Source organism: Chiroxiphia lanceolata, chromosome 15 (assembly GCF_009829145.1).
Source record: "Chiroxiphia lanceolata isolate bChiLan1 chromosome 15, bChiLan1.pri, whole genome shotgun sequence".
Lineage (NCBI taxonomy): Eukaryota > Metazoa > Chordata > Aves > Passeriformes > Pipridae > Chiroxiphia > Chiroxiphia lanceolata.
The window spans coordinates 5,112,234-5,125,120 of NC_045651.1; the positions used below are offsets into that span (position 1 = coordinate 5,112,234).

Below are 12,887 nucleotides of genomic sequence, written 5' to 3' on the forward strand. Positions count from 1 at the left end.
AATAACATCTCATTTTTTTCTGCCAGATTTTGAGGGTAAGATAACTTCTTTCAGGCTTTCTGACAGCCTGCTGGGAATCAGAACTACGAATTCTCAAGAGGCCAAAGCAGAATGCAGTAGCATTTGGCTGATGAAGTGGTTGAGCAGGGAAGAAAATGAAGACAAGTAAAACTGAAAATAGCCTGATTTAACCCCATTTTATGTGAAGCCAGGCTTGGAGGGGGAGCCACTACATGTGTTGCTTTTATGAAGAGGACCATACACGAGGCTCGTAAATTAATAATAAATAAAGAATAAGGGGATAAACACTGTATCTGCCCATAACTCTAAGCGAGGCTTGTAGTTTCTTTTGGAAGGGCAGGCTGGGAGCACTGGGAGCGCTGGGAGCACTGGGAGCAGTGCCGCTCCAGCGAGCACACACCAGGACCGCCCGGAGCCCTGGGCAGACGCCAGCGGTGTGCAGGGGGTTTCTGCAGGGCACTGGGCTACTCATGCTGCTCACATTTTCTTTTTTCTGCTTTTAATATCCTGGAAAATGTTTTTGTTTTTTTTTCCTCCCGTTGTAAAACACTCAGCAAAGTGATTAAGACGTTTCAAAGGGAGGGACTGTAACAAGAGAAAAAAAGTCAGGAGCAACCAATGTTTTTAAATATTACAAGAGAAGAAGTGAATAATAAAGTGATAACAAATTACTGTCTGTTTTCATGGTCCTGTATTTGTAGTCTTATGTTCAAGCACAGAGATACTTCCAAAAGTCATTTTTATTTTCAAGTGTTTTTTTCAAAATTTCAGAGCATATAGCAAAAGGCTCTATGTGAAGAAGCTGATCAAATACCTTTTATTTTCCCAACATCATCAACTGTGTTTATGAAGAAAGTAACTGTGTAATTTTTTAAAGATAATTGCTTTTGAAACAAATACGTCAGAAAATATTTGCAGGTAGTTCTGACTCAAGTGAAAAGATCTTATTTTTCCACTCCTCTTTATTTATTAACCCAGAGAAACACAGCCCTGCCATTGAACCACATGAATTTATAAATATAATCAGGAATGTGCATATGGTACCTTACTCCCTTTTACCACTTACACTCACAACAAAAGAATTCAGTGTTATCAGAGTCTGTTTGAACGGTAAAGCAATAAACAAACAGGTGATTGTTTTCTCATGAGCAGGGAAAGGGAAGGTTTGGTTCGTAGAAAACCTCTTACCTATGTGAAAAGGAAGAACAGAGCAGAGGCCAACGTCTGCAGAAACCTCATTTTTTTTGCCTTGGGGTCAACATCTCCAACATGACTTCGTGTGCTGCCCACCCTGTCCCACCAGAGCCCACAACAGGCCAAGCAACCAACTGTTCAGTAACAGGAGCAGTGATTTTCTGCTGGTTGGGTTCTATTTTGGAGAAGCTGGTTCCTTGCTGCTCAGGGGTTTTTTTCCCCCCAATACATTCAAAAGTCTGTAATTTTGTACTTTTTCTCTATTCTTAATTGACTTCAAATAACAAAACCACAAAAGTCAAAAGTAACTGTTGGTCTCCTAGTGAAAACCTTCAGATATCTGAACTGAAATAGGAGGAAAAATGGGTTTAAATTCAATTGCCAGGAAAAAAATACATTTACCCTAAATACCACATTTTGTTTAAAACCTCCAGCATCATTCAGCTTGAAGCAATCGTATAATTTCTGTGGAGAGCTCCCTTACCCTTCTAGAAAGCCTCTTCCCCATCCTGCCCACTCCCAAACTGTGTCACTTTTTTTCAGTTTCCAAACAGAATTTTGTTTTTATAAAATGGCCAGAACCGGGTTTGGAAAGATGGAACACATCATGGTGGAAGTAACCTGAAGCCTTCCTGCTTTCAGAAGCTGTTTCCAGCCCAGCGGGAAGAGCCGAGGTGCCCACGAGGCAGGGAAGAGCTCACACAACCTGCTGTTCTTTCCAGTCCCAACATGAAAGGAACTTTCTGCAAACATTGGCAAAGCCACTTCATTGTTTTCTTTCAAACTACTCCTTAAAAGACCCATTGCTGGAGGCCTTAAATAAAAAAAAAAAAAAAAAGAAAAGGCAGCTGACATCCGCAAAGCCATCCTGTTGCTCTGGCAGGTGTTGGCTGCGTCTTGCCCGGTGTCCCGCCGGCCCTGGCACCCCTTGTTCCAGACAAAGCATCTGTCGTTCTGTTCTGAGCACAGGCAGTGGCTCAGTGCTTCCTCACCGTGCTGTGTAGCTGAGGTGGGATGCGAGGGATGGTGAGTCTCAGGTTCCTGTAGCAAGGCAATGGAATAGGACCTGTGCAGCAAGTTGGGAAGTGTGCTGGCTTGATTCCTGGTGTGTTTCGGCCTCTTGCAAGAGGGTTGTAAGAGGTATGTGATTAGATTGTTTGTGAAACAAGATGCAATAGAATCACAGACTCATTGAGGTTAGAAAACACTTTTAGGCTGGTCAAATCCTCAGTGGTGGGTCCATCACACAGAGCTGTTACAACCCAGGGTGAGATACTGCAGTCCCTAGGACAGTCCTCAGCCACTGCTGAATCAGGGTTCTACTGAGCCATGGGTCAATATTTACACCAGCACAAATGTTCAGGCCATCCCCTGCCACAGGCAAGCTGGCTTTAACTTGGCAGTATCATTAACACCCAAAGGCAGGAAACCCTCCGTCAGCTGAGCTCTGCCTTGGGAGAAGAGGATCCATCTGTGACAGTTCTCGTGATTCCTGGGGCTGTCAGGGCTGCCACAAACATGTCACTTGGCTACGGGTTTAATCTGTGCAACCTTCCTAATCCTTGGCACTTTGTACACCTGCATCAAAGATCTTTATCTTTCAACAAACAAGCCTGCAGCGAGGGAATAAATTCCTAACTATGACCTTTGAGTGCTCTGAGATTTTTTTCATGTACAAACAAAACAGGTTTGGATTTTTTTTTTCTCCCAAACAACCCTTATCTCTGTTGCTTTATTAGACCCTTGTGGGTCCACTGGAAGCACTGCAATTGTCCCTTGATGTTGCCGGGAAGATTGGGCCTCTGTCTTCCTCGGGTGTGTGGATATCCCTTGGAGCACACACTAGGAGCTGAATGTGTGTCTTCTACCTTGCAATTAGTGGGAGCTGCTTAACCTAACAGGGAGACCACCCAAGTGAAAGTGGAGCTGTTCTCATAGCAGTGAGAATCTCCAATCCCATCCTGAGCCCCTGTGCCAATCCCCCAATACTCACCTGTCCCCCATGGGGCATCAGCAGCTCTTGGAAGCTGCTACCCAGCTGCCAAACCAGCCACTCACATGGGGCTGTGCTGAGACCACGGTGCCGGCACTGAGCTCCTCAAGATCTGCCCTCGGCAGCCAGCCCTGGCCCTGAGGAATGGAGCCAAACAGTCACTCTCAGTTATAAAAGCTTAAAAAAAAAGCTTAAAAATGTCCATCAGCCTGTCACAGAGAACACATAAGACAGAGAAATCAATTGGTTTGGTATCAAATGCTTTATTCGCTGGCCCATTGTTTGCTCAAAGTCAGGGAGAGCTCCTCCCACAAAGCAGGTTACTCCTGGTCACATGTCAGCTCCCCAACCACAGCACTCCACCTTTCTGCCCTGAAAACAGGCACTTTTGCATTACTGCCAGCATGATGTGTGACTCTCAACCCAAGAGTCACCTACAGCCCCCTGAGGCTGTCCCACAGCAGCAGAGCAAGGTGGTGGCATGTGACCAGGACACAGCACGACCGGAGCTCATCCGTATAAAGTGTGACAAGTGCCCTTTGCTGCACACGAGGAGGGAATAGCCTGCATGTGCTTGTGATAGGAAATGTGTCCATGTGCACTGATACCCATAGTGGACCTTGAGCTGTAAAACCACCCCAGCACTCAGCCAGAACGAGCTGTGAAGCACCACTGCAGAGCAGAGCGGCACAGGCAGCCCTGGGGCAGCAACATGTGCCTGACCCAGGGCAAGGGGAGCAAAAGAGATTTAATTTTGCCAACGTGCACTGTGTTTCTAACCTGACAGATGGGATTTTTCTAGGGAAGCTCATTTTACACCGCAGTGGTGACAACAGGAACTTCTGTTGTCTGGCAAAGCCCCGGGAAACCTCTGCCTCCCGTCAGTGCTAACGAGCAGGCTGAGCGGCCGGGCTGGGGGCAGCAGCTGGTAGCACTGAGTGGTGAAGGGACAGGTGCCATCGTTTCTCCAAGTGGGAAGTGGCCAGGCGAGGGATTCCAAGGCTGCTCTTGTGAGCAGGCTGCTGCTCAGCAAGGCGGCAGTGGGACAGGAGCCAGGCGTCTTGGCAGTTTGTCCTGCTGCCTCGGCGATCTGTCCAGAGGCTTGTCTGCATCTGCCAAGTGCAGGAGCAGCGCGGGGAACCACCCTCCAAGGGGTGCCATTGCTGTCAGCAGCACGGAGGGTCCCAGAGGGGACAAGATCACTTGTACCAGCGAAGGGCAAGGTGAAGGCAGAAGCAAGTTCTCTGAGACTTTCCTTTCCCACCTACACACATCACACCTGCCCAGTATCATGCTGTTTTGCTCAGGTGTGAACCTGAATTTGCCACTTAGAGGCTGGTAGGCAGGTGCTGGTACCCAGAGCACCACAGGGATTTATGCAGGGCTGGGAGCAAGGGCTGAGTGGCCGCAGGGCAGTGCAGCAGTGATGCTGTGACTGGATGAATGCATGACCACAGCCCTGCGGAGGCAAAGCACCGCTCCTGTCCACACACAGCAGCTCACAGCTGCAGCAGCAAAGAGAGAGAAAAACCACCCGAAACACCCCCCACTCGGTCACTGTACTACATAAATCAGACACTAAAAAACAGCTGTTTATTTAAAGCAGCTTAGCTTCATTTTGAAAATACTTAACAAGAGGCAGGACTCTAAGGACCACTTATTCCACGTTATTAATCCAAACGCTGTTTTGTAGCTGCTGCTCACCCTCATCCCACTGAACACAGCACTGACATCCTGGCAGTGTGGTTATCATCCTCTTTTCCTCTCGGGGACCCTGGAGCACTCCTGAGAAGCCAGGGGAGTCTGCAGGGGCAGCAGCATTTGTCTCCTACCCGTGATACAAGGGTGGCTGGTGGCACCTGTCACACTTCAGACCACTGGTGTGTACTGGTGGCAAACTGAGGTGGATGCAACAGCCAAAAGATCTGCCTGGCTGCTCCTGCCCAGGGGCTGCAGGGGCTGTGGCAGCAGGTGAGGTGTGGGGTGGCCAGTGGGGCTGATGGAGGCACAAACTGCAAACCTCGCACACCAGACCCACTTCCTCAGGCAAACAGGCATGGATTTCAAATCACAGCGAGTTTTGCAGTTATGTTATCTGATGTCAAATATGACAAAGTACAATATTTTCCCTTTAGCTGTGTCAGACCTTCTGGAGAGTTAGGGGGCTGTGCTTTCTGTGCAGGGGTAGGTGAGAGCTGCCATGGTGCCTGGTGATGCCTGGTGGTGCCTGGCAGGGCCCAGCAGCCCTGCTCTGTGCCGGGCAATTTTGGTCAGTGCCCAGCTGGGAGGAGGGAAGGCTGGCACAGCTGCAGCTGGGCTGGGCTCCCAGGGGTGGAGCTGGGGCTCCTGGTCACCCCCCAGCTGAAGCTGCTCTGTGTGATTGCTCTGAGGCTCAGTGGGGCAGCACTCACCTCGTGTTTGTGTAAAGATCAGCACAGCAGTGTGAGCTCTCTGCCCACTGCCTGCAGTGGGGGCTTGGTGACAAAGAAAAGGCTGAGACACTCACTGCCTTCATGGCCTCTGGTCATTCCTGGTGTTCAGCTTGCATGGGGAGAAAGCCCAGAGTAAGGAAGACTTACACTCTCTGGAGCAGGATCAGGTAAGGGAGCAACAGAAGGAATATGGAGAAATCCCTGGGACCTGATGGAACTGGTTGATGGCACTGCCAGGCTGTTCCCTGCTGGCTCTGAAGTGCCATTGCAATTGGGGGTGGTTCTGGGCAAAGCAATGATAAACCAGAGGGTATCATCCAGGGGGACAGGCTGGAGAAGGGCTGATGGGAGCCTTGTGAAGATCAGCAAAGGGAAGTTCGGAGTTCGGAAGTTCCAGTACAACCTGGAAGCTGTAAAAGAGCTTTCCAGAAAAGGACCTGGCAGACAAGAAGTTGACTTTGAGGCAGCAATATGTTTTTGTGGCAAATCAGGCCAGCAGCACCTTGGGTTGGATGTGGCAGGGCATCACCAAGGGGCTGAGGAGGTGATCCTTCCCCTCTGCTCAGCACCAGTGAGGCATGGCTGGAGGGCTGGGTCTGGTTCGGAGTGACCTCTATAAGACAGACATGGACTTACTCTGTCCACAGAGTCGGGCAAAGGGCATTAAGATGATGAAGAGACTGGAGCATCTGAAACAGGTGAGAGACTGAGGGAGCTGAGACTGTTCAGGCTGGAAGGGAGGTGGCTCAGGGGTGATCTTATCATAATGTAGGAGTATCTGAAGGGAGGAGCAATGACAAGGGAGCCAGAGTTGTCTCAGTGGTGCCCAGTGACAAGACAAAAGAAAAGGCAAAGGTAGAAATACAGAGAGTTCTGGTTAAACATAAGAAATACTAATTTTACTGTGAGGGTGACTGAGCACTGGAACAGGTTGCTGTCTCCACCCCTGAAGATATTTATAACTCAGCTGGACATGCTCCTAGCAAGGGGTGGGCCTCACCCATCTTGGGACTCTGAAACCAAAGAAAGGAGCTGGGCTTCAAGCCCTCCACCCACACCACTCCCTCGTTTTCAATAAGGGCCTTGTACTGTGTAAGGTAGAAAAACCCTCAGGTTCTTTGTATCAGGGTTTTTAATGACCTGCCTTCCCCACCTGGGCAGAGACCAAGGCATTAAGATAGGGACATTTTCTAAAAGATCACTACAGCCTTCAGAGGCAAACAGGCATCTCTTTGTTATCTCTAGAAAGACCTTTAGACAGATGAAAAAGTCTGATTTATCAAGAAGAGCCTATTGAGTCATTGACTGTTGCAGATCACTAAAAATGAGATAGTTGAATTACTGATTTATAGCACTAATATTTTTAATATTATTACCTTAATTTACATGATGGATGGAGTTAGTAGATGTTGAGGAGTGAGAGGTATTTGACACAGTCACAAGGCCTGGGCTGTTGCATAGTAAATGGCAAAGCCCACACAGTTCTGCTGGCAGATTTTCTTTTTGTATGCAACCACCAAATTAGACTAAAGCCTGTCAGAAGCTGTCATCTAAAGATGTAAAACTTCTGTAAATACAATTTCTCCAATTGCAATGCTGCTGAGCTGCTGTAGCAGAGCACGGACAGAGTTACAGAGTACTGCCTGCCACCTTCTGTATTCATGATGGCTTAACTGCCACTTCCATTGTAAATCCTATTTGTTAAGGACTTATAAATTGGCTGCATTCATTTGCTTGTCTGAAAGTTGGCACATGGCTCTCTCCCATGGTGTTTTTACATTTTACTTTATTACTTTCTTTTTTTTTTGCCCTTGGCTCAGAAGCACCACAGAACTAGCCTGACTCTAACCATTAAATCCTCCCAACGTGCTACACAAATATTTTAATGAATAAGGAAGTGAGGGAAAGTCTAACCTGTTCCATTAGATACATGTTTTTAAGAGCAACATCCCCCACCTGCTGCAGGAGGTGCAGGGAAGCCTGGGCAGGGCTGGTGGCACCTGCTGAGCTGCAGCACAAGGTGGGTGCAAGGCATTTGCTGGGCACTGACTCTTGCCTTGGTGCAAAGCCCACATTGCCCAGGTCAGAAGTGGCTCCTGGGCTGGTGGTGGCAGAGGTTGGCCAGCCTGCAGGGTGCTGGCAGACAGCCCCCCAGCCTGTGTGGGGGAGAGGCTGTTAGGGTCAAGCCCCTGCTTTCTCTGCCAAGCTGTTTCCTTGTGGGGAATCTGGCTGGATGTGTGGCTTGTGTACCTGAGCACATCCCACTGGTGATTCCCCTGCTTTGTTTTTACCTATTTTTGGTGATTGTGGTGGGGAGGCTGAGCTGAAACAGGGTCAGCTGAGATTAAAATTGCCAATTTAGGCCATGGGTGTGATAGGTCCAGCTGTGAGGGTGCTGCAAAGCACTCTGTGATGAGTGCTGTGTGACCCAATCTCAGCTGCTTGTTAAATGCCACCTGCTCTTCGTACTAGCCCAGGTGGTGCTGTAGACACACACAGCTCGTGCCCACAACTCCAGTCATGCCCAGCAGTGCTGTGCTGGGTTAGGCAGAAGCAGAAAAGGCTTTATCAACACAGGGGTGTTGATGCTTTGACACTGGCAACGGTATTTGCATTTCTAGAGCTCTTGGTCATGTTTAAGCATTGCATTCATTAGAGAGAGGCAGACATACACAGTAAGGGAGAGGGAATTGTTCTGATATTATTGGCCTGAACAAGCAGCTACAGCATATATGTAGGTGTGTTCATACAACCAACAGCAGAGCCTTCAGAGACAGACCCAACAGAACCACCTGCTAGAGCCTGCACTCCTTCACTGTTTTCTGTGGGCTGACAGAACCTTTAGGTTCTTGTTGCTAATTCAGAGGGAGATCTGCAGAGCAAAACATCTTTAGCAGCTGTGTCAGCAGCTGTACCCTGGTGGATGCTGACCCCCCTCTGGAGAGTGCAGCCCTCAGCACTTGGTGCCACAGAGGTGGAGAAGTTTGATTCCAGAGGAGTGACAGGTTTCAAATGCAGTGAGTAATGTTTAAACTACGTAATCCTTGTAAATAAGAAACTTTTACGCTGCAGGTTGTAACTGCAGAGGTTGGGAAGGAACTTTCCTTGTTGGCAGAAAATCTCAGGGGGCACCTCAAGGGCAGAGGGGTCCCCATAACTCTTCATTACATCCTTTAACTTAAGTCAGGGTGCCTGATACACTCTACAAATCGGGCTAGTAAAGCCCCATTTCCACATTCAAAATTCTTCAGGGATATCTACTCTCGATTCCTCTTTGGAGAAGAAATTACAGGCATAGAAGGCCTGATAAATTTGCCACCTGGAGAGGCCAAACACCTGTGGTGGTGAGGAGCAGGGTGTGGTCAGACACATGCCTACACCCACAGCCAGGCTTTGGGCTCAGTCAGGAAACAAAACAGCTTTTTTTCAAGCTGAACTGCAAGGTTGTAAATACCAAATTCCTTCAGTTACAGCAATCCAGTGGGAAAAAGGAAATGTAGTCTAATGCTGATTCTCCATCTGGTTTTAGCATCAAACAGGAGCCTGTTCTTGGATTCCTGCTCTCTCTGCAAGCAACTCAACTTACACTCCAGTGAGTTAGGAGGGCAAACCTACCTTTGTAGCTCTTGGGCTGGCCTGAGCTCGTGCATTGTGCCTTCCCACAGCCAGCAGCACCTCCCAGGCCAGGTCCTTTCACAGCTGCCCTTGGCCTGTCCTGATCACAGCACTGTCGGGGACACAGCCACAATGTCAAAGCCACCACTTAACTACTCCCCCATAAGAAGAATCCAGTTTGTGTCTCTGTGGCATTGCTTTAGGTTAATCATCTATTCCATATGGAAGAGTCTACCAAGGAGGAGAGAGTAAATGCAAGAGCTCTGAGAGGAACAGGAGATAGCAATTTGTGGGGGGTGAGGAAAGGGAAGGTTGTAGAAAGGAGAAGGGAGGAAGAGATGCCTCCAGAAACAGGGAAAAGGGGAGCACAAGAGAGCAGGCCATGGCCACACCAGTCATCTCCCCCTTTGTTAAGTGAAAACTCTTTAGTATGGCCTTTAACAGTGAGCTGTTTTTTCCACACATGAGAGAATCTAGCTCTTTTATCATAATTAAAAAAATACAGTAGTTCTTCCAAACTCTTTGATGCACCACACAAACCTCTCAACTGCAAGAAAAAATCCATCCCCAAAAATGACCCAAGCACCTTACCAGTACAGGGCCAGGTAATCCAGAACAACTGTCATCATGGAAAGTGTCTTCACTTTGTGAGTTCATGTTTTATGCCTCCATTTAAAAAAAAAAGTAACAATATTTCCTTAAGAGGTTTCACTTGTAAAGAACAGACTGATAATGTAACAGCACTTCAAGCCCATCAGCACAGAAAAACACCTGCAGTGAAGGACAACCAGGACTTTACCTGAAAATGCAGCCAGGCTCCTCCTTCAGAGGATGAGTAACAGAGCTGGGGGTTCCTGTGGGTGAACTACATTGGGTGAACACGTAGGTGTAAACCCCAGTCAGAATGGGGTGGCTCTTGTTTGCACAGCAAAAATTAGATGTGCTTTCTGAGTGCTCCAGGTGTTACACAACACAGGCACTGAACGGTTTGGCTTTAAAAATGCCCTGGAGTGAATTAATGCCCATAATCAACTCAAGCATCTCCGTCAGTATCGCGAATCATTAAAAACCTCATTCGCAACCCCAAAAGCAAAACTGTTCTCAAAATTAAGTAGAGCTCCCCAGCTACATACTTAAATGAGATAAAAGTGGCAGGGCTCTGGTTGATGGATGGCCCCCTTTTATCATCACCAGGAGTGACTGTTTGCTTAGGAGAGAGACTTTGATCTTACCTCTCATTTTTAAATGTGGTATAAATAAGCAATCTCCCAAAGAAGACAGATTTCATGGAGACTTCCTGGCTCACTGCCTTCCATGTTCCATTGAATATTATGTTACTACATTTTCAAACTGTTTGGATGTTACTTTAGTGCAATTAAACTAATTCCAGGATTGAAACACGCGGCAGTTTGAGGGTTGCTAGTTGTGAGGTGCAGAGAGGGAATTTCTAAAGCATTTACCAATTTTCTCCTGTGTCCTAAGCAGAGTTTTGGGTCATGTGTATGTAGGACTTTGCTTGCCCAGAGGTGAAAGGACCAGCAGAATCCATGAAACAATAACAAGTCATTTCCACATACAAGATGCTGTGTGCATTAGATGACAGTGAGACACGAATCACTTTTACAAGATTTTGCAACGGAAGACAAGTAATTCACAGGAGTTTTAGAGACTTTATTTATGTATAAACAATTTAAACACTTTGCCATAAATTATCTTTGCCTGTCTCTAGTCTTTGCTTAGCAGCAAATTAAAATTAATATAAAAACTCAATGAACAATTCATACATGTATATTACAAAAAAGTTCTTGTACCAAAGTTCTTATTAGACTTTTTTCTTTTTTTTTTTTTTTTTATTTTAGTGGTGACCGTAATGTGATTGTCTCAGTTTCTCGACCAAACAAACACACTAATAATTTTTAAATCTGAAACAGTGATTGTGCCTTCTGGCTGATGTATGTACAGGGTGATCTGACGTGGTGCCCATTTGCAATAGTGTAACACAATGCCCACAGCTCTACTGGAACTGATACCAACAAACTACTGAATCTAAACAGACTACACCCTGTAACTGTGTTATACTGTCCACAATGGAAATCTTCAAAGACAAACAGAGTATGAAATTTATCTGTAGTGATTTATAGCCACCATTTTGAATGTAACTTTACACTCTGCCCTCTTTGAATAAGTTAAGCTTCAGGCCAGACAAGTGGAGGGTCAGAGTGCAAGTGTGGTTTTGTTACTTTTAAATATCTTTTTCCTTTCCTATTTCCAGTGCGCTCTCACTTGCATTCCATTTGTCCTCCAGTTGCTACACACAAATCACCCCAAAGTCATGTTTTAAATGCACCTGTATTTTGCTTTAAATGAAAACCTCTTGGATATTTATCAAACAAGCAGTCTGAATCATCTGTGTTTCATCAGCTGGTTAGTGAAAGTGGCCCACTTGGATTTCTTAGTTTGCTCACATGTGAATGGAGTGAGGTAATACAATACGAGGCCTTCTTTTTGTTTTTCTTTAGACCCAGAACAAGTGGGTAATATTTCAGGGGTACTTTTTAATTTGTACGGTTAGAGTTTTCAGTCTGGCTTTAGTCCACTTCAGGATGTGGTTTTTAATCCCTTGAACAGTGGCATTTAACTCAAAAAATATGAGCTTTTTTGCCACTTACTATCCCAGAGTAGCTCAGCCTAGTGCCCCCATTTAGGTCTTCATCTCCTTAGGAGAGGAGATAACAGTTATGACTACTGATTCATCCAGCAAAGGATGACAGCAGGTTAATTTGTTACCTCTTTCCCATTTCATTCTGTCTTAAAAACTGGATGTTGCTGCTACTGTCTGCTAGCTCTGGGTACTGCTCCACGGGCAGGACATAATATCCCTCGTAACCTTGGACCCTTCCCGTGTTCAGGAGCTGCTGCCTCTCTCCGTCTGTCCATACACGGCTGCCCTCTCGGCCGTCCCGCGCCTTCTGCTGCTCCTTGGCCCAGGCGGAGCCCAGGGCTCGCTGCCGGGCCTGCTCCAACACTCGCGCCTTCTCCTCGTCCAGCGCGTCGGGGGTGAGGCCGTAGCGGATGTTGAGCAGCAGGGTGGAATACTGAAACTCAATATTCGTAAACCTTCGAGTCCTGCCGTTGACAAGGAGCGTGGGCTGGGACACGGTGACGTTGACGCCGCTGTCCAGGACCTTCCTCCCGCTGGTCATGGCGAGGGTGACGAGGTCGCTGTCGGCCGAGCCGACCTTCACGAAGTAGTGGGTGTCCTTCCCCTCGATGCTGTAGTGCATCTTCTCCAGGTAGTGAGCGCTGTTCAGGACAGAGGCGATTTTCCTGCTGTCGTCCGTGGCTATGCTGGAAACGCCGGTGGTCACACGGCCCTCCTTCACAGCGAACATGATTCCCTTCCCAATGATAGGAGTGGTCGTGGCGAACCAGTGACCTGCTTTTTCTCTAATACTGGCGTGTAATCTTTTAGATATGACCTGTCCCTCCAGAGCCATGAAAGCCTGGTTGTGCCTTTCTGTCGTCTGCTGCACTCCTGTGATTAGCTGGGGAGAGCAAAACAAAAGAAAAAAAAAAACACCAAAGAAGATACAGATCTGAACATACTCATTTCAGAGACCGATAATGATCTT

At 47.2% G+C, this 12,887-nt stretch overlaps 1 protein-coding gene across 14 annotated transcripts in view; it reads right to left on the minus strand.

Annotated features, from left to right (window-relative positions):
• Nucleotides 1-10,905: 10,905 nt before the first annotated feature.
• Nucleotides 10,906-12,887, minus strand: part of TENM2 (teneurin transmembrane protein 2) — a 634,310-nt gene continuing 632,328 nt past the window's right edge. For all 14 annotated transcript variants that reach the window (XM_032702528.1, XM_032702527.1, XM_032702526.1 and 11 more), the window contains one exon: nt 10,906-12,800. In XM_032702528.1, coding sequence (XP_032558419.1) covers nt 12,039-12,800 — 762 coding nt within the window. In that variant the 3' untranslated portion in view covers nt 10,906-12,038. The remainder of the gene's footprint in view (nt 12,801-12,887) is intronic.